Raw genomic sequence first — 25,016 nt, 5'->3', positions numbered from 1 at the left:
ACGCCCTGAGCCAAAGGCAGACACTCAACCAGTGAGCCACCCAGGCGTCCCTCACCCCAGTTTTTGGTGGCTGCACCCCAGTTTTCCTGGCCACCTCCAAATTCTGCTTCCATGTCACATTTCCCCACCTCCTGTGTATGTGTCACAAAACGTCTCTGGGCCTCCCTCTGCTAAGGATACACGTGACTGCATTTAAGTCCCACTCAGATAATCCAGGACAGTTGAGATCCTTAATTTATCACATCAGCAAACACTCTTTTTCCATATAAGATAATATTGACTGGTTCCAGGCATTGGGACCTGATATTTTTGGGGGCCATTCAGCCCTCCAAAATACGGCCCCTTATCTGAGCCTCATTTTCTTCATGGGGTTAATCATCATCCTTGCACCATAGGTGTCTGAGGATCGGTGCTGTGGTGCCTGAAGGGCGCCCGCTGGGAACCGGGCCTCACCCTCTGCCTTCATCACACAGTAAAAAACCCCAACAATTTTCAACAGCACAGTAGCTGATGAAGTTAGCCATCCTCTGCTGATGGAAGTTGAAAGTGAATCTGATTTATTTTTGCACTTGATGTTTTCTGCACTCTTGCTATGCCCCACGTTTGTGGCAGGTGTTCATTTATTTAGTGATCATAACAATCCTGTGAGATGGGCACCACTGCCACAAAGAGAAGTGAGCCCTGATGGTCCCTTAGCAAGTGGTAATGCTGGGATTCACATCCCAGCAGCCTGGACCTACCCTCTGAACTACTAGGCATCCCACCTCCTCAGAAGTATATATATATCAAGTAAAGGAAAGATGAATGACCACATTCCATCCTCATTCATCTCCATCATTTTATGAATGGCAGAAAGATAGGCCAGAAGTCCTAGAAGTGGAAGACTTTTGGGGAAAGAAATGCCAAACTCCTTCCTCCAGATGTCACCGCCTACAGGAAGCCCTCCCTGATCATCCCCTAGGCTGGGTTAGGTATTACCCCAGTGCTTCCCCCATCCCAGTCCTCGCCACTCTACCTGTGCTAGAAGGTTTCTTGGATTTGTCAGTGTGGCATTCTCCAGGGAAGTCTGGGCTGGAGATACAGATGAGCAAGACATCATAGAGCGATAGTATTTATCTCTTTTGTTACATTCATTCATTTCTTTTAATGTTTTCAGACTTTTATAATTTTTTTTAAGGTTTTGACTTATTTATTCATGAGAGACACAGAGAGAAAGGCAGAGACACAAGCAGAGAGAGAAGCAGGCTCCCTGCGGGGAGCCCAATGTGGGACTCGATCCCAGGACCCCAGGATCATGACCTGAACCAAAGGCAGACGCTCAAACACTGAACCACCCAGGCGTCCCTAGACTTTTATTTTTAAAGAATTCAAACTTAAGAAAACTTGCAAGAATCATACAAAGAACTCCTGCATACTCTTCCTTTAGGTTCTTATTGACCTTTTGACACATTTGCTTTGACATCCTCTCTATATAAGTATATATACACATTTTTTCTGAACTATTTGAGAGTATGATCCTGACACAGTCCCCCTTCATCCCTTAGTACTTTAGCAGGGATTTCCTAAGAATAAGGAAACTCATTTACATGATTATTATGTGATTCACTTCAAAATCAGGAAATGCTAATCTAAAAATAAAACAACAAAATCAGGAAATGAACTCTGATTCAATACTATAAAGATTCTATTTGAATTTTATTGGTGGTCCCAGTAATGTCCTCTTTGACAATCACCTGTCCCCCTGGGCCAGAGTCGAAATGAGGATCAGACACTGCTTTTAGTTTTTATGAGATTTGATGAGATCACCAGGTATTGGACATAGAGAAGGGAAAAGTCTAAGGACTGAGCCCTGAGCAAAGTAGCAGTTAAGGACTTGGGAGATGAGGATGAACTTGAAAATGCAGTGAAGAGAGAGCAGCCAGTCAGGTGGGAGAAAAAAAGTTATTTCCTGGAGTTGGGTTCCCAGGGGGCCTTGAGTTCTGGGGCTGTGAGTGCCAGGACCCTGGGATCTCTGCAGTGCTCACTCCCATCTGGTATCAGTTTGCTTTTACCGGGTTACAAATCACCCCAAACCCTAGGGGCTTAAGACAACCATTTGTTTAGTTCATAAGGCTGAGGCTCTGCTGTGTGGGCTGGACTCTGCTGGGTGGTCCTTCTGCTGTTCCAGGGCTTGCTCATACATCTGTAGCCCTGCGGTGGGTCAGCTCTGTGATGGCAGCTGGGATCATCGTCTCTCTTCCTTGGGGATCTCATCCTCCAGCAGACTAGTCCACACTTGTTCTTGTGGGCAGGATTCCAAGAAGGAGAGAGAGAAGGAGGGACGGATGGAGGGAGAGAGAGAGAGCGAGCGAGACAGCTCTAAGGTCTCATGAGGTCCAACCCTGAACTGGGTGTGGCACTGCTTCTGCTGTCTTACAATAACCAAAGCAGAGTGTTGAGGTGAACCCAGATTCCTGGGATGAAGGGGAAATAACCTCCACGTCTCTCGATGGAAGTTGCTGCAAAGTCACTCTGCGTGCATGCAGAGCTTTGGGAGATTGCAGCCATGGGTGTGATCCACCGCACTGAGGTCACCCAGCCCCTCTCTCTGTGCACAGGTGAACTCCTCACTGCTGAGCTCAGACTGCCGCCAGCGCTGTTCCTGTTCCTCAAACACTGGCCTGACGTGCCAGGCAGCCAGCTGCGGGCCAAACAGCATATGTGAGGTCCAGGCCGGGGCCCGGAACTGCTGGACCCCCCAGGGTCTCTGTTCCCTCTCTGTAGATGCCAACCTCATCATCTTCAATGGGTCCCGCAGAGCTTTCCACTCCCAGGGCATCTATGAGCTGTCTTCCCTCTGCCCAGGACTACCAGACACCACCATCCCCTGGTACCGAGTGGTTGCAGTCCTCCATGCCTGCAAAGACAAAGTTGAACCTGTGGACGAGGTTCACATCTTCTTCAAGGATGGGCTGGTGACTCTGAGCCTAGAGAAGGGCGTATGGGTAAGCCTGGCATGGGGGCGTGTCTCCCCTGTGCTTTTGTCCCTCCTGCTGTGGTCCCTGCAATCCTGGCTGCCCATCTGTCTTGCGTTTCCTTTATCCAGATCTCTATAGTTTAGTCCCTGCATTTGTATTTGTCTCAGTATTTCAGACTTGGTCTCTCTATTCTGAGTTGTTTGGTTTTTGTTTTTGTTTGTTTAAGATTTTATTTATTTGAGGTGAAAAGGAGGGAGGGAGAAGCAGACCCCCTGCTGAACAGAGCCAGGATCCTGGGATCATGACTTGAGCTGAAGGCAGATGCTTAACTGACTGAGTCACCCACACATCCCTGGCTGAGTTCTTGAGGAGTGCTCACTTTTCATGCTGAAGTAAATTAGTCGTTCTGATAATAGTGTTAATCAAAACTCTATTGGCTATAAGCAACAGAAACCTGAATTCAGATTGCCTTGAGCAAAAAGGAATTTATTGTCCCACAGAACTAGAAAATCCAAGGATAGAGCCTCAGGAGTGGCTGGATCCAGGTGCCCTGGCAGTATTATCTGGATTTGTACCTCTGTCTTTTGGACTTGCTATTCACCTACTCAGTTTCATTCCTTTTGGTTTCCCAACACATACCCACAGGATGGGACAGGATGGGGGCTCTTCTTATCCTCATTTTCTTTTTTTTTTTTTTAATCCTCATTTTCTTATCCTCATTTTGCACAGATGATAAACTAGGGCCCAAGAAGCTGAAGTCATGCATTCAAGTCATTCAGACAGTGCCTAGGAGATCCAGGCTTTGAACCCACCAGCACCAGACTCAGTTCCGAACCACTTTGGTAGGAACAAGGTGCTGTAGATACAAGGGACCTGATTGTGTCCAAGTGCAGCGTTCAGTGGGAACTTCCCCCGGACTCTGATGATTACAGGCCACTGATCCTTCCCTCACTTGTCCTTCTGCTTGCTCTTCGGGACTCCCTCATGCCTGCTGTTGTTTGCCTCCAGGAGTCTGTTCCAGCACTGGTGCCCCTCGTTCTGCCCCTTGACTTCCTCTCATGTACATTTGCATTTGCCAAACCCCCTGGTTCTCACCACCCCAATTCCAGATCTCTGATAGAGACTCTGTTTGGCCAAGCTGATGCCGGCTTATGATCCAATCATTCATGGCCCATGTGGAAGAGTCCCAGACTCAAACACAGATGCCAGGCTACCCTAAGCTCTTAGATGAGCATGTCCTTATTTCTGTGACCTGTTTATTGATTGCAGAGATATCCACCGGGGTCTTCTGGGTTCAGTGAAGATACAGCCAATGCCCCACACACCTCCCTCAGTAGATGATCTGCATCCCCCCTCCAACGCATGGAGACAGGCCAAGGTTCAGCTCTTGCTGGAGCAGGGAGGCTTGCCTTCTCTCTTTAGGGTAATCTGGACCAATCATTCCTTTTCTCAAGCCATCTCCCTGATCCATAATTCAGATTCACAGACACCTACTCTTGACCTCTCCTTGCCCCTCTATTGAGAAACAGTTCTCTGTATAGCAGACAGATGCTCTAGAAATGTGAATCAGATCAGGTGTAAAACTCCACAGGTGGCTTCCCAGAACAACATTCCAAACTCAAGCCACCTCCTTCCCTTGGCCTACGAGGCTGTGTGATCTGACTCCTGCTGGCCTCCAACCTCGTTTCCTGTAACTCCTTCCCTTGTTAGCTATGTTTATGAAAGGCCAGGCTGACCTTTCAGCAAACCAAGCTTGTTCCTTTGCATGTGCACCTTGGGCCTTTGCATGTGCTATGCCCACTGCTGTGGTGCTCTTCTCCCAGGCAATCTGAGTTGACACCTTCTTGTCCTCTAGGCCTCTGTTCCAGCGTTGCTTCTACAGAAAGGCCTTTCCTGACTACCTACAGAAGCTCCTCCTCTCCATCCCAGTCTCCATGCTATTGTTCTCTTTGATTTCCTTCAAAACACTTATCGCTATCTGAAGTCATCCATTATTTGCTTGTGTTTGTTGCCTTTCTCCATCACTAGCACGTAATCTGCAGGTGGACAGTGGTCCTGTCCCTCTTGGTCATCACTTTGCCCCCAGTACCCAGAATGGGGCCTGGCCACCCAAAGAGGATTCCCAGGAAAAGGTGGTTTTTGTGAATATATTCAGCCCGTTCCCTCTCTGACAGGCCATATGCTGAGAGACACAGATGATTCAGACCCAGTTATTATACCTCCATAGATTGAAGTCTGATGAAACTTTGCATCCACTCCTCCAACTATTCTTCACTCTATCCATCTCTTTTTCCTTCCTTCCAGCCATCTATTCTTCTACCTCTGTTTCCCTTTTCTCCTCTCTCTCTTTGCTTCCCTTTTCCCTCCCTCTGTTCCTTCTTTCCTTTCTTTTGTCTATTCATCCACCCATCCATCCACCACTCATCCATCTACACACCAGTCCATCCATCCACCCACCCATCCATTCACCCCCCAGTCCATCCATCCATCCATGCATCCACATATCCACCCACCAGTCCATCAGTCCATCCATCCATCCATCCATCCATCCAGGTATATCTACCTATCTTTCCAATCAACTGGCAGAGGAAGACTCAGACACAAAGCATTTAGAAAAAAAGAACTTTTCTTTCAAAGAAGGTTCTCTAGGGAGTCTAACTCTAGAATAATTAACTCATCAATGAAAACAAACAACAGGGGCAGTCTGGGTGGCTCAGCAGTTTAGTGCTGCCTTCAGTCCAGGGCCTGATCCTGGAGACCTGGGATCGAGTCCCACGTCAGGCTCCCTGCATGGAGCCTGCTTCTCCCTCTGCCTGTGTCTCTGCCTCTCTCTCTCTCTGTGTCTCTCATGAATAAATAAATAAAAATATTTTTTTAAAAAAGAAAACAAACAACAATTATTTAAAGGGAAAAACTCATGAGGTTCTCAAGGTTACTGTGTACACAGCTTATGACAGAGAAACAGTAATTTTCTCACATAATTGAGATACTTTCTAGCTCGTTACTTGTCTGTAGATACCAGCATTGAAAAAATAAGACATGAAGTTGCTCTTGTTGGGAACCAGTAACTTAACAGGACATACACAAGTGTTCTTTTATTTTGAAAAGGAGAACCATACAGGACGATGCTGGGGTTGGATCGTGTGTTTATCTATCTGGTATAAAGTGCTCCTTGCCAACCTGGCTGGCCCTGGAATGTTTTGTGATTCTTACTTATCCATCAACCCATCTCTCTGTCCTTTTAACCATCTCTCCAAATCTCCAGCTAGCTTATGTATGCATCTCTTTATACGGTGCGTCAATCCATGTCTTTATCTCTTTTGGCACTTGTGTCTCTCTCTGCTTTTGCTCCTTGAACTTGTTATCTTGCTTGGAGTCTCCATCTTGGTAACCTTCCAACTCTTTTGTGACTCTAGCCTCACCTCTTTTTTCCCTTACCATCACCAGGTGAATGGTCTCCCTGTGACTCTCCCAGCTGAGTTATCGGCATCTGTGTCCATACATAAGAATCCCGATGGCTCCGTGAGTGTTATTCAGAAGGCAGGGGTCCAGGTGTGGCTTGGCACCAACGGGCAGCTGGCTGTGATGGTCAATGATGACCATGCTGGAAAGCTGTGTGGCGTCTGCGGAAACTTTGACAAGGCCAAGACCAATGATGGGCATGACTCCAGAAGATGACAGCAGGAGAGCTGAAGAGTGCAGGACTTCTCCCCATGGTGAGAGATGTAGCATGGAAGCCAGGCTACTTGGGGGTAGGGGCACCTGGGTCCTCATGGGAAGGGGGCAATCGGGGTAAGTGCTCAATCTGCAAGAGAATTGCTAAGAGTCTGTCTCTTACAGTCACAGCTGATCAATCATCTCCTGGGAATGAGGACTTCGGGACCTGAATCCTGGAGATTCCAATAATTGGAGGGTGCACAGTGTCCCTGTGTGCCCCTACACTGTTCTACCCCTTTGATGAGCCACTGAGGCCAATTGCTAGAGCATTGAATAAATATCTCAGGCTAAGCTGCATGCCAATGTGTCTTATGCCTTCTCCGCTCTGACTTTCCTTCTTGCACAGCAGCTGTCATATGCCTGGGGCATCTGGCACATGATGAATATTTATCAAAGGGTGAAAGGATGATTGGAGGTATGGGTGGGTGGGTGGACGGATTATGGGTGGGTGGAAAGGAGGGGAAAGGCAGAGAAGGAGGAAGGGGACCTGGATGGGTGAATGGGGTGGCAAAATGGAAAGATAGGGACATGGATAATTAAAAGTAGATGAGGGGAAGATGAACAATTGAATGGAGGGAAGGAGTCAAAAATGGAAAGAGGGTGAATATATTCTGGCTTTATAATTTATAATCCAACAACTTCTCTGCCACTTGGTTTCCATATATGTCTTAGTCTATGCAACTACTATAAGAAAATACCGTAGAATGGATGGCTTAGAAACAGCAGAAATTTATTTCTTCTCATGGTTCTGGAAGCTGGGAAGTTCAAGATCGAGGTACCAGCAGATTTGGTGCCTGGTGAGAGCCCTCTCCCTGGTTGATGATTGGCTATCTTCTCATATGTGTCATCATATGGCAAAGGGCCAAGGGAGCCCTCTGGGGACTAGTTTATAAAGGCACTAATCTGGGGCGCCTGGGTGTCTCAGTCAGTTGGGCATCTGCCTTCAGCTCAGGTCATGATCTCAGGGTCCTGGGATCGAGCCCAGCATCAGGCTTTCTGCTCAGAGCAGAGTCTGCTTCTCCCTTCCTCTCTCCCTCTGCCTCTACCCCTGCTTGTACTCATGCTCTCTCTCTCAAATAAATAAATAAAATATTTAAAAAATAAAAATAAAGTCACTAACCTCCTTCATGAGGGCTCCACCCTCACAATCTAATCACCTCTCAAGGGCCCCACCTCCAAATACCATCACATTGGGAATTAAGATCCAACATAAGAATTTTTTTCTAAAGATTTTATTTATTTATTTATTTGAGAGAGAGCACAATCCAGGGAAAGAGGCAGAGAAAGAAGCAGACTCCCCACTGAGCAGGGATCTCAGGGACTTCATCTACCCCCTTGCAGGACTCAATCCCAGGACCCTGGGATCATAACCTAAGCTGAAGGCAGATGCTTAACTGACTGAGCCACTCAAGTGCCCCTCCAACATAAGCATTTTTTTAAAAGATTTTATTTATTTATTAATGAGAGACAGAGAGAGAGAGGCAGACACAGGCAGAGGGAGAAGCAGGCTTCATGTAGGGAGCCCGACGTGGGACTCAATCCTGGGGCTCCAGGATCAGGCCCTGGGCTGAAGGCGGCGCTAAACTGCTGAGCTACCCTGGCTGCCCCAACATAAGCATTTTGAAGGGACTCAAGGGTTCAAACATTCACTCAACAGCATCTTATTTGCTTGTTTGTTTGTTTGTTTGTTTTAGAGAGAGACAGCACTGTGTGAGCATGGGAAGGGGGAGAGGGAGAGGGAGAGAATCTCAAGCAGACTCCCTGTTGAGCACGGAGCATGATGTAGAGCTCATCTCAAGACCCTGGGATCATGATCTGAGCTGAAACCAAGAGTCAGATGCTTGACTGAGCCACTCAGATGCCCCAACAGCATCATATTTAAAGCAGAGTTCATGATAGTACCTACCTCATAGAGTTGGAGTGAGGATTCAAAGTGTCCATTCAATCCACAAGTCAAAATTTGAAATCTCTCTTCCTTTCCAAACCCTTCCCCCACCTTTCCCATGATGGCCTTACCCACCCAGTGACTAGCGCTGCCAATACTCACTGTAATAGGAAATAGGGATCGTTCTTGATTCTTCCCTCCCTTTTGCCCTCCACTCAGTTCATCCACAAATCCTGTTGGGTTGTATCAAAATGTACCTGAAATCTGCCTTTCTTATGCCTACTTGATACAGCCATCACCCCTTCATGCTGAAGATGCCAGCAGCCTCCTACCTGCTCTTCCCCTTTTGTAATCCACCCTCACTGCTATTTGATGACTCTTCCTAACATATAAGGGGGACTATTGGCTAGAAACTTCTCATAATAAAATCAAATTCGCCATCTTGTCCTATAAGGCCCCTGCCCACCTCTTCTGACTCATCTCCAATCACTGTCCTCCTTGCCAATTATGCTTTGGGAACTTGATCTTTCAATGTACTGAACATGCCAGATTTTTCCCACTTTACTTCTTTGCAATATGCTGTTCTTTGCATTTACCACATGACTAACTGCTTCTCATCCTTCAAATGTCAGCTTACATGTTAGCTTAAGGCCTTAGAGAGGCCTTTCACAGCCACCTCATTTAAAATGGATTCCCTGTTACCCTCTGTGCCAGATGCTTGCCTGCTTGCTTCTTTCCTTCCTAGCATTTATTACACTTTAAAATTACTTTTATTTGACTTTCTGCCCATTTAGAAGTAACTCAAAAGCAGAGACTATATCTGCCTCATTCACCACTTTATTCCCAGCACCTAGCACACAGTAGATACTCAGGACATACTTATTGAATGAATAAATGGCCAACGATTAACCTGGAGTAAAGATTTGCAACATACCTAGTAAAGGATTATATCCACAATATATAAAGAACTCCTTCAAATCAATAAAACAAGATAGCAGCCCAATTAGAAAAAAAATGAGTGGAGAATATACATATGCAATTGACAGAGAAAGAAATCTACATATGTTGAATGATTCAATAGGTCAGGTTATCCATATATAGTATTTCTGAGCTTCCCAGCAACTCTGCAAAACAAGGATAGATAAAAGAAATAGACTTAGTGAAGTTAAGTTGCCCAAAAGCAGGTTGTAACAATGGAGCCTAGATTTGAATTCAAGTATGCCACCAAACACAGTCCTTTCCACCAAATCTTGGTGAGTCTCACATAGGCTCAACTCCCTTTCAAGAAAAGGAATTGAGATGCCCTAAAAATTAAGATGCAAAAGAAATAATCCAATAAAAAAAAGAGGCAAAAGGGCAGCCCCGGTGGCTCGGGGCTGCCTTCAGCCCAGGGTGTGATCCTGGGGACCTGGGATCGAGTCCCACATCGGGCTCCCTGCTGGAGCCTGCTTCCCCCTCTGCCTGTGTCTGTGCCTCTCTCTCTCTCTCTCTGTGTGTGTGTGTGTCTCTCTCATGAATAAATAAAATCTTTTTTTAAAAAAAAAAGAGGCAAAAATTTTAGATAGCTAATAGATAGATACAAATGGCCCTTAAAAATAAGAAATGCTCAGGATCCCTGGGTGGCTCAGCAGTTTGGTGCCTGCCTTTGGCCCAGGGTGTAATTCTGGAGACCTGGGATTGAGTCCCACGTCGGGCTCCCTGCATGGAGCCTGCCTCTCTCTCTCTCTCTCTCTCTCTCTCTCTCTCTGTTTCTCTCATAAATAAATAAAATCTTTTTTAAAAAAATAAGAAATGCTCAATTCTTCCCATATTAAGAAAAAGGGAAATTAAATCACCCAAGACACCACTTCTCACCAACCAGATAGACCTCAACAACAGAATTTACTGACAAGGCTATCAGGAAAAAAAAATTCTCATATCCTATCACTGGGAATGCAAACATAAGTCTGATGCAGGGAAACTCAGCAGTATCTTTCAAAATTATAGATGCTTTTTTCTCTCGACCCAGTGAACTCACTACTAGGAATACAACCCAAAGCTACAATGGCAGTAAAAGGATATAAGCCAAGGCTGTTCATCACAGTGCTCTTTATGGTTTAAAAAGGAGGGGAGGGGTGCCTAGGGGGCTCACTCATTTAAGTGTCTGCCTTTGGCTCAGATAATGATCCCAGGGTCCTGGGATCAAGTCTTGCATCAGTCTCCCTGATCAGTGAGGAGTCTGTTTCTCTCTCTCCCTCTGCCCCCACCTCCATTCATGCTCTCTCTCTCTCTCTTAAATAAATAAAATCTTTTTTAAAGATTTTTTTAAAAAAGATTTTATTTATTTATTCATGAGAGGCAGAGAGAGAGAAGGCAGAGACACAGGCAGAGGGAGAAGCAGGCTCCAGCAGGGAGCCCGTGGGACTCCATCCTGGGGCTCCAGGATCAGGCCCTGAGCTGAGGGCAGATGCTCAACTACTGAGCCACCGAGGGGTCCCAAATAAAACCTTTTAAATAAAGAGAAACAATTCAGATATCTATCAGCAGCCTGGTTGATCTACATATGAACTACTCTGCAGATGAAGGTAAAATAAGGCACATTTGGAAACACTGTTACTGGAGTGATCTCCTGGTTATGTTATGAAGTGAGAAAAGCAAGGTGGGAACAGTGTCCATAATGAAAGAGACCTAAGAGAAGGAGCACAAGGGGCTTTTAGAGTACTGGTAATGTTCTATTTGTTGACTTGAATGGTGGTGGTATGGGTTCTTCCCTTTGTGATAACTCATAAAGCTGGGCAGTTACATGCACTTTTCTGTAAGCATGTCATACTTCCCCAAAAAAACAGTTTTAAAATGAAAAAATTGTAATCTCTGAAAATTCTTGGCCAGTGTGTGTGTGTGTGTGTGTGTGTGTGTGTGTACGTGTGTGTGCGTGTGAGAGAGAGAGAGAGAGAGAGAGAGAGAAAGAGAATGAGAGAACAACCAAATGAAGGGAACTTGTTTGGACCCAGATTTAAACAAGCAGCAATTTTTTTTTAAAGATTTTTTTTATTTATTTATGAGAGACACACAGAGGCAGAGACATAGGCAAGGGAGAAGCAGGCTCCCTGAGGGGAATCTGATGCTGGACTCGATCCTAGGACACCGAGATCATGACCTGAGCCAAAGGCAGACGCTCAATCACTGAGCCCCCCAGGTGCCCTAAGCCATTTGATTATTACACAGCTCCCAGAAATCCAGAATAAACTCAGCAGGTTTTCCATCTTAACATTTAAACAGATTTTCAGAAATGCATCTGCGTGGCTGGAACACCCCGCACAAAGAACTCAAAAGCATTGGTTCAGTCATTCATTCAACAAACAGTGACTGAGCACCCACTTTGGGCCAGGCCTTGTTCTAGGTACTGAGTGATACAGCCACGAATGGGACAGGCCAGTGCCTTCTCCTGGAGGTTTTTAGTTGTATCTCATAGTAGCACTTGTTTTGCTTTGTGCAATGAATGTAAAGATGAATATTAATATTATAAAATTACAAAGCACCAAATTTCCAATACTTCCGCAGAATCTGCTCACTCGTCCCTCCTTCCTCTGCCTATACCCTGATCTTGTCCATCCTTGTCTGCTAGCTGATCCACTGCAGCAGCCTCCTCCTTGGTCTCCCTCCTCTCAGGGCTGTTCCCACACTCTGTTTCCCATGTGCAGACAAGGTGATTCCATGTTAGATCACATCCCTTCTTTGTTCAAGAATCTCCCATAGCTCCATCTCACTTGGAGTAAAAGCCAAAGTCCTTTCACTGGCACCCAAGATCCTCACACAATTTCCCTTGTTACCTCCGGGCTCTCATCTCTTTCTGCTCTGCTTGCAAACTCTGCCCCAACCACACCCCTCACTGCTTCTCCAACCCTCCATACCATCCCCACCCCAGGACCTTTGCACCTACAATCCTCCATACCTAGACCTCTCTTCCCCCAGATAGGTGCATGCCTCACTCCTCATCCCTTTTAACTCTTTGCTCAAGTCACTGGATGCATTCCTTGATGTCTGATTAAGAAATGTCACCCCTCCTCCAACTGTCCTATATTCCTTTCATCCTATTATTTTCTCCAAAGTGATGAAGTTTTGGAATTATAGGTGAGGTTTGGTGGGGTGAAGTCCGGAGCCGACCACCAAGAAAGAATTCTTGAGACATCTTTGGTGCAAAATGATGGTTTTATTAAAGTATGGGGGCAGGACCCAGGGCTGCTGCCTTGGGCCTGGGAGGTGGTGGCTGATTATATACCCGGGAGCTGGGAGGGGTTTGAGGATAGCACACTCTCTCCGGAATTTCGGAAGCAAGGTTTCCAGCACCTTGAGGGGGTAGCTATTGTTGGGAAAAGGGCACTTATTACCGTCTAATAAAACCTGAGTCATGAGGCCCTTCAGATGTATGTCGGTGGGCCACGTGCTTGGGGGATGATTGCCAACATGTATCTTGGAGACTTAGAAATAAAGGAAATTTCTTTTTTAAATTTTATTTATTTATTCATGAGACACACACAGAGAGAGAGAGAGGCAGAGGGAGAAGCAGGCTCCATGCAAGGAACCCGATGTGGGACTCGATCTCCCGTCTCCAGGATCACGCCCTGGGCGAAGGCAGGCGCTAAACCGCTGAGCCACCCAGGGATCCCAGAGATAAAGGAAATTTCTAAAGGAATTTTTTTATGTTAAAGTAAACTCACAGGATCCTGGGGGTCAGGCTAAGATTGCCTTTTGCCCTTAACAAAGTATTAACATCGAGGCAGTTGAGTCCATAGAGGACTGTCCCTCTGCCTGTCTCAAGGACTTGTCAATGTGCTGCCCTGGGCCAGTGCTTTGTCCTCAGCTAGTCCTCTGTTCCTCCATCAAAAGCACTTTCATTGCCTTCTAATAACTTAGTTGGTGTCTGTTCCTCCCACTAGAAGATGAACCCCGGGCATCCCTGGGTGGCCCAGCGGTGGAGCGTCCGCCTTCGGCCCAGGGCGTGATCCTGGGGTCGCGGGATCGAGTCCCGCGTCGGGCTCCCTGCATGGAGCCTGCTTCTCCCCCTGCCTGTGCCTCTGCCTCTTTCTCTCCCCGTGTCTATCATGAATAAATAAATAAATCTTAATAAATAAATAAATAAATGCTTAATCGACTGCATATGTGTGAGCCCAGAATCGTCCGTGTTCGTCGGGTGGAAATGGGTCAGGGAAAGCTTTCGGGCCTAGACCTTAGGAAGTTATTCACAGAGCAGAGGGGCAGCAGAGAGCGCAGGTGACGAGCCCCGGCTCCGGGGAGGCTCGCACGCCCAACAGAAGGCGGGAAGCGCGCTCAGCGTCGCGATGGACGCGCCTAAGGCCGCCCACGGGGGCGGCGCCCTGAGAGGCTTGCGAAGCCCCGCCCACAGCGCGCGCGGGGCTCCGGACGCGGAAGGAGCTCCGAGGGGCGGGGCTGCGAGGTTGCGTCACCCGCCGTGCGTCGCCGCGCGTGCGCTCCTTTCCACGTGCGAAAGCACCAGACTCGTGTAGTCCCGGCCGCCGAGGAGTCCTGAGCCGCGGGGCTGAGCTCTCGCCATGAAGCCAGGTGCAGGCCGGGGTTGAGGGCCGGGGTCGGGGACTGGGGGCCGGCGGGAGCCCGAGGGGCGGGGCCCCGGCCTAGGGGCAGGGGATCCGGTCGCTAGTGGGGAGGGGGTCCTGGTTCCGGTCGCCCGTGGCGGTGGCGAGGGGGTCTTGGCTCCTCCCCGTGAAGCGACGCTGAGCCCGGGGTGCGGGTTCCGGGTCTGGGGGTGTGTGACTGGCTTCGGAGGTCACGGTCGTGAGTCGAGGGTCCTGGGTTTGGAAGGGGGGTTCCGGAGCCAGGATTCGACTCCCTGAGGCCGTCATTAGGGGTCCTGGTTATTGGGCTGGGGCTGGCAGTCGGGACAACCGACCCAGAGTCTGGATCCAGGCGTCTGGGGTCTTGGATCTCTGGCTGCGGGATTTGGGGATTATGTGTTGGCTCGGAGGTGAGTCCCGATTTGGGGTCGGGGAGAAGCCCCGTTTGCTTCCCGTGTCGCCGCAACCAGAGCCCCTTAGCTCCCAGACCAGCTTCTCAGGGAGGGCCGTAGTGAATGAGGACTCCCGGCTTGGGAGTGTGTGGCCCTTTCTGCCCCACTTTCCCGCTCTCTACTCTCCCGAGGGGCGGGTCTCTGAGGTGTGAGTGATCGTGATGCTCAACTCGCGGTGAGATGAACCGTCACGAGCCCAAGACGGGCTTAGCGTGGGGTGGGGGAGGGAGATAGTCACAGGACGCGTGAGTGATTTTATTCATTTGATTTTCCCCGGGATCCTGGTGAACCCACCCCGCCTCCCCCGTTGGTAGATCGATGAGAGGGCTGGCTTTGACGGAAGAAAGATCTCAGTTCAAAACTTCAGCACTAGCTTTGGTTCTTAAGTTACAGCGTGACCTTGGGCAAGTGGCTTTACTTCTCTGTTTTCTCGTTTGTAAAATGGCGCCCAGTTATAATTTAGCAAGATCACGTTAAGAAAAAGTAGCATATTGTGGTAATCTCTTTGCAATAGATTAAGTGTACAAATAAATCAACAGGTTGGCATATGTGATGTTATATATACATGTCAGTTATAGTTCAATTAGGCCGAGGGGGAAAAGCACAGGACTTGACATAATAGTATTTGTCTCCACCTGTTATCTTTATCATTCTTCTCAAGAGGCACAAAATTAGGGTTTTTCTTCCTGGTGACTTGGGGCTTCCTAAATCAGGCAATGCCCCTCCCCACAACTTGCTTCGCTAGAGTTTGGGGAAATCTTTCACTGTGACCCAGAAGGTCTGTTTCCCAGTATGGTCTTCGTTTTCCTTCCTTTTTCTCCCACCCTCCCTGCATGTGTGAAGAGATGGGGTCATCTGGTGGAGGGGGAGGGTGGGTTTCTTCAGGATTTGGAGATCTGATGAAATGATGGGCGGGGAGGCAATGCTGGACTGTGTCTCTCTATCATACCCCGGCATGCCTGCAGGCACCCTACAGTCTGATTCCCCCAGGAATGGAGGATATACCCTCCGCCCAACCATTCCCTCATTGTGTTAGGATATGAAGTTGCAGAAGTTAAGAGTCAGCTCTTCACTAAGGGTTTGAGTGTGACAGAGAAGAAGCCCTGGGGAGATTTTGAACAGGGACAGGATGCTCTCTGATTGACACATTTAAAAGGATCCTTCTTGGTTTTTTATGTAAAGGGCATCAGGGGAGCACAAGTGGAAGCAGGTGCATTAGCAGGAAACTTGTGGTGATTTAGTAGGAGATGATGTGGCTTGGGCCAGGGTGATATTAGTGGGCCTGCCTGACAAATTGTCACACTTTGGAAATACATTTTGCACATAAAGCCGACAGCTTGTATGTGGGTATAAGAGAGATCAAGGATACCTCAGGGTGTGGACACATGTACCTGGAAGGATGGAGTGTCCGTTTTTGAGATGGGAAGGTTCTAGGAGGAGAGCAGGGTCTAAACCTGGGGGTCCGTGGAACTTCCTCCCAAAACTTCTGGAAATGTGTATGCAAACGTGTGTTTGTGTTTTCCTGAGGAGTCAGTACTTCTGGTATATTTTTGTAAGCTCCCCTGGACCTGAAATGAATAGGTATGTTTTGAGTACCTAGAACTGCAAGTTGACACTCATGCCCCCAGGTCCCCTAGCTATGCCCGCACTTCTCAGGTCTCTGTTCCATCAGGCTTGGAATGAGAGTCTCTTCAGCCTAGTGGTTTCTCCCCTAAGTGGAAGGGCAGGGGGACTCCTCCTCCCCTCATTAAAATACTCCTATTCAGGGATCCCTGGGTGGTGCAGCGGTTTAAGGCCTGCCTTTGGCCCAGGGCCCTGCCTTTGGCCCAGGGCACGATCCTGGAGACCCGGGATCGAATCCCACGTCAGGCTCCCTGCATGGAGCCTGCTTCTCCCTCTTTCTCTGCCTCTCTCTCTCTCTCTCTCTCTGTGTGTGTGTGTGTGACTATCATAAATAAATAAATAAAAATTTTTTAAAAAGTGTTTAAAAAAAATACTCCTATTCAAACTGTGTGCCAGGCAGTGTGTTGAGGGAAGTGCTTTGTGTGTATTAAGACATTTTTTTCCTACTCTGTGTGGTTGTTATCACCGTATCTCTGTCTTACAGATAAAGTTTTCAGGATTCCCATGAACCTTCCCTACTCTCTAGGGCCATGAGTGGCATCTCCATCGCCCTGTACGGGACACATGAACTGATTGAGGGGCGGGGACTGGGGCTCCCTGAATGAACAGAGAAGGTGCTTCCCCCGCCCGGGGCAGAACCCAGGGAAAGTGCCCTGTGTGATGCTTGATAGGAAGAAGCTAAAGGTAGGGAGCCCGAAGGCCCTTCTCAGGAAAGAATGTTTCATCAGAGAGCTGAGTGCAGCGAAGAAGTGGGTGAGCCCAGCTAATGTGTGCAGGAAGGACAGCAGGTATGAAGGGCTTAGAAGCTGGAGAGTTAGTTGAGGAGGAAGGGTGCAAGGCCCAGGACAGAAAGCGTGAGGGCCCAAAAGTCAGCGACATTGTATGGTCGTTCTTAGTTCAGGCTGCACATTTCAGATTGCCTGGGGAACCTTAAAAAGCCCAATGCTCAGGCCCCTACACCTAAATCGGGATCTCTAAGTTCCAGGGATTAGCCAAAGGTGAGAGCCACTGATTTCAGGCTTTGGAAGCCAGAGACAGGAATTTCAGTTGCATTTTCAACATGATGGAAAGCCATTGGAAGGGATTTAGGCAAGGGGATCAAGAGATCCAATTTTGTGGTTTGGAGAAGGTCCATCTGTAGCTGCCCTGTGGGCAGGAGCCTGTAGAGGGAGTAAAGGCGACTCTTCAGGAATTCTGAAACTTAATTTTTAGTACTTAAATTAGGAATGTTTAAAAGCTCTACATTTTCATCTTTTTAAAAAAATTTTTTTCTTAAAGATTTTATTTATTGGGCAGCCCTGGTGGCCCAGCGGTTTGGTGCCGCCTTCGGCCCAGGATGTAATCCTGGAGCCCTGGGATCGAGTTCCGCATCGGGCTCCCTGCATGGAGCCTGCTTCTCTCCCTCTGCCTCTCTCTCTCTGTCTGTCATGAGTAAATAAGTAAAATCTTTAAAAAAAGAAAAAAAATTTTATTTGAGAGAGAGCAAGTGCACAGGAAGGAGGTGGGCAGAGGCAGAGGGAGAAGCAGACTCTCCTCCCCTCTGAGCAGGGGAGCAGGGAGCCCGATGCGGGGACCCATCCCAGGACCTCGAGATCATGACCTGAGCTGAAGATAGCTGCTTAACCGACTGAGCCCCCCAGGCCGGGCGCCTGCGTATTTTCATCTTTAACGCCTTTACAGTGTGTGAAGATTTCATAGCGCGCAGATATAATGCACCTTTACAAAAAACTCTAGCAAGTTTACTGTTGAGTAGTTGACATCAGGTGAGGTCATTTTAGAGCATCCCTAATTGTCACACTATTGTTTTGTAACTTGTGCTTTGCCCAAAGTAGTGCAGAGCTTAGGACACTGGCGCAGAAAAGTCAGATAGTGAATCTGTTAGCACCAGGAGAATGCCATCTGCTTCTGCCGTCATTACCTGCTCAGTGCAGTGCATGTTTGCTCTGACCCAAGGTGATGAAAATCAAGTCTCCCTGAATCTTTTTTTTTTTTTGCCCCCCTTCAGATTTCAGGCGAGTTAACAAGCCCTAAATTGCTTATGTGCTGTTGCCCATCCATAAAGGACAACTCGACTTTTTTCTTGTTTTTTTTTCTCCCTCTGAGCTGAGAGAGACCTCTGCAAGTTTGCAGGAAGGTCAGTGAGGTAGCAAGAAAGACATCATGGCCAACTCCCCTCTGTTTGGGGGTTGGCCTTTTTCCTTCAGACTGAAGTTCAGAAGTGGGAGGGCACGGACATGGTTTCAGGGTCTGGGGGCCCTTCCTGCCACGATGCGTGCACAGGCTTCAGACTAACACTGAAAATAGAGTGGATTCTTCAAACCTTCTATTTGACCAACAAAAGCAGCATATTGACAGTAACCTACATCTACCTGGGTGTCCCTCCCCTACCTGAATCTTGTTCATATTTCCCTCTCAATCCCCAGTATTTTCAGCTTTGCATTTATCGTCCCCTTTCCTCTTTTGGGGGGTGGCATGAGGCAGGGTTACCATGTATATCAACACAGCACAACGTTGTTTAATTTTAGCTGTTGCTGAGCCTTATGACCAATACTGTATTGGACATGGTATTCGAGTTGCTTTTTCACTTAACATGACTCTTAAGTTTGTTGGTTTTTTGGGTTTTTTTAAGATTTTATTTATTTATTCATGAAAGACACAGAGAGAGAGGCAAAGACACAGGCAGAGGGAGAAGCAGGCTCCCTGCGAGGAGCCCGAAGCGGAACCTGATCCCAGGACCTTGGGGTCACAACCTGAGCCAAAGGCAGGTGCTCAACCACTGAGCCACCCAGGCGCCCCATGACTCTAATAAGATTTATCTACCTGTTGTAATTATATAGATCCTCGTCACTGGTGCTTATGAATACTCCCTATTTTATTTGCCCATTCTGCCAGTGGACATCTGCATTGGTCCTGATTTTTTTGCGTGGAATTATGAGACATAACTTCTCAAACTTAATTGCCCCAATTCCTCTTTCTGTTGCCACTACAGGTTTCAGCCCCCGCGGGGGCGGCTTCGGTGGCCGAGGGGGCTTCGGTGACCGCGGTGGTCGTGGTGGAGGCCGAGGAGGCTTTGGTGGCGGCAGAGGTCGTGGTGGAGGCTTTAGGGGCCGTGGCCGAGGAGGAGGAGGACGAGGTGGTGAGTGACATTTGTTGGGGTGGAAGGTGGGATATGATTAGGAGGCTTTCCCTGGGCTTGGGGAGGGAAGAGATCATGGGATCTCCCTCTCTCACTTCGTCTCTGCCTTGTAGGTGGAGGTTTCCAGTCTGGCGGCAACCGGGGTCGTGGTCGGGGAGGGAAGAGAGGAAACCAGTCAGGGAAAAATGTGATGGTGGAACCTCATCGGCATGAGGGTGAGTAGGGAGGGTGCAGAGCTGCTGAGGGTGGGGTGGGTTGTGGGGTGCAGCCCAGAGTCTTCACCCTGCGCTGGTCTCCTCACTTAGGTGTCTTCATTTGTCGAGGAAAGGAAGATGCACTTGTCACCAAGAATCTGGTCCCTGGGGAATCAGTTTATGGAGAGAAGAGAGTATCGATTTCGGTGAGACCAGGGCCCCAACTGACAGGGTAGTCAGCAGTCTGGTCTCCCTACCCCCACCATGCATCCTACACATGCCAGCTAGGGAGTCACCTATTTCTTGCTTTTTTTTTTTTTTTTTTCCTTTTTTTAAGATTTTATTTATTCATTCATGAGAGACACAGAGAGAAAGGTAGAGAGGGGGGGAGTGGAAAGGCAGAGACACAGGCAGAGGGAGAAGCAGGCTCCATGCAGGGAGCCTGACAAGGGACTCGATCCTGGGTCTCCAGGATCACGCCCTGGGCTGAAGGCAGTGCTAAACCGCTAAGCCACCTGGGCTGCCCGGGAGTCATCTTAATACATAAGTCAGATCCCCATTGCCTTCAGGTTCAAGTCCCAGGTCCTCAGTGTGGCCCAGAAGACCCTGCACATTCCAGCTCCCCGTCCCCGCCCGTGCCCCCACCCCTGCCCCAGACCTAGAGTCTTCTAGCCATACAGGTCTCCTTGCTCTTCCCTCTGTCTTGAATACTCCTCTCCAGCTGTGTGTATGTCTGGTTCCTTTCATCACCAGCATCTCTGGTCAACATCACTTTCTGTCTCTTACAAGGCCACCTTGTGCCACCCAGTCCATGAAAAGCAGCCTACCCTCTGCTCTATTATCCCACGTCACCTTTATGATGAGGCACACCCCTGCTCAGGGCTTTTTGCTGCCTTTCCTGCTGCCTAGAATGTGCTTCCCCAGGTGACTTGCATGGCTCCCACCTCCTTCGGGTCTGCATATGTCTCCCAGGCACTTCCCTGGCCACCCTGCCTCATTTTCACCTGTTCCTCAGCCCTCTCCCCCTACTGTATGTCCTTTCCTGGCTTGATCTTTTCTCCTTAGCAACTGTCACTGGCTTCTGTACCGTACGTGTTAGTTTGGTGTAGACTTGCTCCTTGAGGGCAGGGGTCTGTCTCATTCACTATGTAGCCTGGCATAGGGTCTGGCACAGAACGTGTTGGCACAGCAAATGTTTATTGAATGAACATACAGGTCTTGCTGTTAACTGATACGATCTTTTATCTCTGTGTTTATTGTCTGTCCCTGCCCCTTCTACCTGAGTCATTAACCTCCATGAGAGGGCAGGTACTGCATCCATCATGGTCACTGATGTGTGCCTGTGTTCATTTCTTGAACAATGAATGAGCACCCTGGGCCCTAGGGCTAAGGGCAGTGGGGTCTAGCAAAAAAAACCTGGCACTAACTTCATCCCCATCTCTCCCGGCCCAGGAAGGAGATGACAAAATCGAGTACCGTGCCTGGAACCCCTTCCGCTCCAAGCTGGCGGCAGCAATCCTGGGTGGTGTGGACCAGATCCATATCAAGCCAGGGGCCAAGGTGCTCTACCTCGGCGCTGCCTCAGGCACCACTGTCTCCCACGTCTCTGACATCGTAGGCCCGGTGAGTGGATAGAGGGTTAAGGAGGGGTGAGTAAGGGCAAGTGGTGAGGTGAAAAGGAGGCAGAGACTGCCTCTGCCAGCCTGGAGTCAGTGGGCCTGGTTGCTTCCCTGTACCATGTGGCTTGGGGCTAGGCCCTTCCTTCAGAGTGCCTGCAGTAGAAGGAGCAGCTTGCAGCATCCAGTCTCTAAAGGCTCATTTAGTCCCATTCCTGAGTTCCTGGTCTGGAGGGAAGGGACGTGGGTATTGGGGTAAGTGCAGTTAGAGGGGCCCTGGGGTCGAAGGTACAGATACCAGAGTGTTGGATTTAGTTGTCCTCTTTAAAAATGTATGCCCCCAAATCTGGTCTTGTGGTTTCTCTTAAAAGAACAGGTATTAGTTTCTGGGCCTACATTTCTGTGTCACTGTGCAGGCTCCTTGGTTAGAGGTCACCCGTGCATCTCACTTCAGGACCCCTAGCCCATCTGCATGACTTTGTAGGCTGTGTAATGTAGTGGTTTAAAACCCCAGGCTCTGGTGTGGGCATTTAACAGTGAGGTAGTTTTCGGCACATTTCTTAAACTCTCTGAGCCTCGGTTTATGCCTCTGGAAAATAAGGTTGCTGTGAAGATACTGGTAATTCCTGTAAAGTACTTAGAGCAATGCCTAGTCCATTGTAAGTATTCTTAGCTGTTAGAACTTCATCTCTGTGCCTGGCTTCCTCGTTTGAAGCCTGTACTGGGGAGACTGGACTCTCAGATCAAGCAAAGTGGGATTGAATAACCCTTGGCAACAATAAGTTGTCAAATGGTAGGGTTTTGATTCTGTGTGGATTTGAAGAGATGCTACATGCAGTGTTTGAGCTTAAAGTAGGTATTCCATCTTGAAAGTAGTATCAGTGTTTTTATTAATTGTTTTAGGATGGTCTAGTCTATGCAGTTGAGTTCTCCCACCGCTCTGGCCGTGACCTCATTAACTTGGCCAAGAAGAGGACCAACATTATTCCTGTTATTGAAGATGCTCGGCACCCACACAAATACCGCATGCTCATAGGTGAGGGGTCTAGGGATTGGCTCAGATTGTGTAGGCCAGGGCACTCCAGGTTTCTTGGAAGAGGTGGCCAGAGCCCTGATTCAAATGTAATCAGGATGGATGAGCAGGCCTCCTGAGTCTGCAGGAATGAAGAGGGTGAGGGGAGCCAGGTGAGGTTGTGGAGCTTGGGTGTCTGGCACCCCTGGAAGGCTAACCTTTTTTCCTTCGATCTCCTGCCCCTCTCCCTAGGCACCCCCTAGGCACCCCCATACTTCTGCCTACTTCTGAAACATGGTATTTTTTATGCTGCCCCCCTTTAGAGCTCCGTATCATCATCTGGGGTGATTGATCATAAAAAACTGAGTGTGGCCTGGCCCGGAGGGGCCCATTGTGAATATTACTTTGGTTTTTAAAGATTAAAAAAAAAATGGAAGTACAATATAAAACGTATTGCTACTGTTACACTCCTTATAAACCACTCTCAGAGGTAACCAATACGAACAATTTAATGCCGCCTTTTCCCAATTTAAGAAAGTCAGTTTTCTTTTTCTTTTTTTTTTTTTTTTCAGTTTTCATTATACCATTTTTTGTTGTTTTATTTAATCACAGTGGCTTAAAAATACTTTGCATTATGCTGGTTTTGAGTATTTTTTTTTCCCCATGCATTCATACCATACCCTTTAGTTTCCTTTGACAATCCTGCAGACGCTCTTGCCTGTAAGTGCTCACCTTTACATGCCTTTTTATGACGTGTCTGTCTCCCCCCCAGACCTGGGAGCATCTCGAGGGCAGGGTCCAGGTCTGACTCGTCTCTGTGTCCCCCACACCGGGCCCAGGGCTGGCCACAGAGTAGGTGGCAATCATGGTTTACAAGAGGAATGAATGAATGGTGTGACTGGGTTTTGGACCCATCCTGGGGGTCCAGTGGAGGGAAAGGGGGAATCAACGGGGGGAAGTGAGACTGGAAGCAGGGAAGACTATGCCAGAAACCTTCTGGTAATGGGGCACAGGCCTCACGGGAGGAGCTGGGAATATCTGGTGGATCCAGCTTGTAAGTGCCACTTATTTCTCCCTAGCAATGGTGGACGTGATCTTTGCCGACGTTGCCCAGCCAGACCAGACCCGGATTGTAGCCCTGAATGCCCACACCTTCCTTCGTAACGGAGGACACTTTGTGATTTCCATTAAGGTGCGGGGCTTGGAGGAGTCTAAGATGGGGTGGTAGTATTTTCTCTGTAACTGCCAAGCAGCTAGTCAAAACAAGGGGGCCAGGGCCTCCATTCTCCTAGTCTAGTCTATTCCCAGGCTCTACCCTGCATTTCCCTGCCCTTGGTGAAAAAGGTCTACAAAACTAAAAGGCTTTGAGTTTAAATAGGCAATAGAATGTAGTGGTCAAGTCCATGATGGCCGAGTCTGACCATTTAAGGTTTTTTGTTTTTAAAGATTTTATTTATCACGAGACACACAGAGAGAGACAGAGAGAGGCAGAGACACAGGCAGAGGGAGAAGCAGGCTCCATGCTGGGAGCCTGACGTGGGACTCGATCCCAGGTCTCCAGGATCACACTGCGGGCTGAAGGCAGCACTAAACCTCTGAGCCACCCTGGCTGCCCTTGACCATTTAAGTTTGAATTCCAGCTTGCTCTCTGACTCTGAGCAAGTTACCCAACCTGTGTTTGTTTTCTTTACTTGTCAAGTAGGAATATTAGTCGTATCTCTTTTAGTGTTGATGCAATGATTAAATTTATCAATATAAAGTGTTAGACTAGAGCCTTGTATAAAATTTTAGATGAATACTAGATGCATTTTCAAAAACGTTATATTTAAAGATCTTCAGCCAGATTCACCATTTGCTAGCCTTTTGCTACATTTGTTTCAGTATTCTCAGCATTGTTACTATTGTTAAAGAAGAGGAAGTAGAAAAAACAAACACAAAAACCTGGGTGTAAAATTTAAACACCAGCTTTAAGACAGTATCTGTTGAAGCCTTCCTGTTCCAAATCCAAACCAAATTGAAAACTTCTCTAATGAAGTCTTTCCCTACATTTCCAAAACCTGAGTTTCACTGAGTTTCCAATAAAAAAAAAAAAAAAAAAAAAAAAAAAAAAATCTGTTTTTTTTTTTTTTTTTTAAGAACAACAAAAAGGAAAACAGTCCAGTGCTTTGCTTGTAAAATTCAAATTCTTCTGCAGGCCAACTGCATTGACTCCACAGCCTCTGCTGAGGCTGTGTTTGCCTCTGAGGTGAAGAAGATGCAGCAGGAGAACATGAAGCCCCAAGAGCAGTTGACCTTAGAGCCCTACGAAAGAGACCACGCTGTAGTGGTGGGTGTGTACAGGTGAGCAGGGGCCGGCAGCCCACCGGGATGGAGCCCTGCCAGTCAGCACTTGGAAGGAGTGCCCCAAATGGTGACAAGCTCTGAATCTTCTATCTCCTTCCTCTCACAGGCCACCTCCCAAGGTGAAGAATTGACCCGGCGCCATCTGGATTACCAGAGATTTGTGTTGCTACTGTTACACGTGTTTTTCTATTAAAAGACTCATCCAGGGGCACCTGGGTGGCTCCGTCACTTAAGCCTGGGCCTCTTGATCTCAGCTTAGGTTTTGATCTTAGGATCGTGAATTCAACCCGGCCTTGGGCTCCTTGGGCGTGAAATCTATTTAGGAAAAAAAAAAAATTCATCATCGCTCCTGTATGCTGATCAGAGACCTCCGTTCAACGGTGCGCATGCGCCATTTTTCAACTGGCGCGGTGGTGGGGGGTGGACAAGCTCATCCGGTCCCTCGTGCGCATGCTCCTCCCTGGGCTGCTTTTTGCGCAGCCGTAACCCGGCTTCCGGCGCCTGGGCGGGG

At 48.1% G+C, this 25,016-nt stretch overlaps 2 protein-coding genes across 3 annotated transcripts in view; both read left to right on the top strand.

Annotated features, from left to right (window-relative positions):
• FCGBP (Fc gamma binding protein) overlaps window positions 1-6,971 on the top strand; it is a 38,775-nt gene extending 31,804 nt beyond the window's left edge. For both annotated transcript variants that reach the window (XM_026009921.2, XM_072752532.1), the window contains 3 exons: window positions 2,598-2,984; window positions 6,405-6,673; window positions 6,798-6,971. In XM_026009921.2, the coding sequence (XP_025865706.2) occupies window positions 2,598-2,984; window positions 6,405-6,635 (618 nt within the window). In that variant the 3' untranslated portion in view covers window positions 6,636-6,673; window positions 6,798-6,971. The remainder of the gene's footprint in view (window positions 1-2,597; window positions 2,985-6,404; window positions 6,674-6,797) is intronic.
• Window positions 6,972-13,949: 6,978 nt separating this feature from the next.
• FBL (fibrillarin) lies at window positions 13,950-24,738 on the top strand. Its single transcript, XM_026010060.2, has 9 exons — window positions 13,950-14,118; window positions 19,194-19,340; window positions 19,454-19,555; window positions 19,646-19,740; window positions 20,987-21,157; window positions 22,054-22,186; window positions 23,242-23,354; window positions 24,357-24,502; window positions 24,612-24,738. Exons 1-9 carry the CDS (start codon window positions 14,109-14,111, stop codon window positions 24,634-24,636), a joined length of 942 nt encoding a protein of 313 aa, XP_025865845.1. The 5' UTR covers window positions 13,950-14,108; the 3' UTR covers window positions 24,637-24,738.
• The last annotated feature ends 278 nt before the right edge of the window (window positions 24,739-25,016 follow it).

Source organism: Vulpes vulpes, chromosome 1, assembly GCF_048418805.1.
Source record: "Vulpes vulpes isolate BD-2025 chromosome 1, VulVul3, whole genome shotgun sequence".
NCBI lineage: Eukaryota > Metazoa > Chordata > Mammalia > Carnivora > Canidae > Vulpes > Vulpes vulpes.
Note: the sequence above shows the minus strand (reverse complement) of the source record. Positions and strands in the feature narration are given on the sequence as shown.

Coding starts and splice junctions, on each gene's coding strand:
- FBL (XM_026010060.2), top strand. Junction 22,187..23,241: donor CAAATACCGCATGCTCATAG/GTGAGGGGTCTA, acceptor ATTTCTCCCTAG/CAATGGTGGACGTGATCTTT. Junction 23,355..24,356: donor ACTTTGTGATTTCCATTAAG/GTGCGGGGCTTG, acceptor ATTCTTCTGCAG/GCCAACTGCATTGACTCCAC.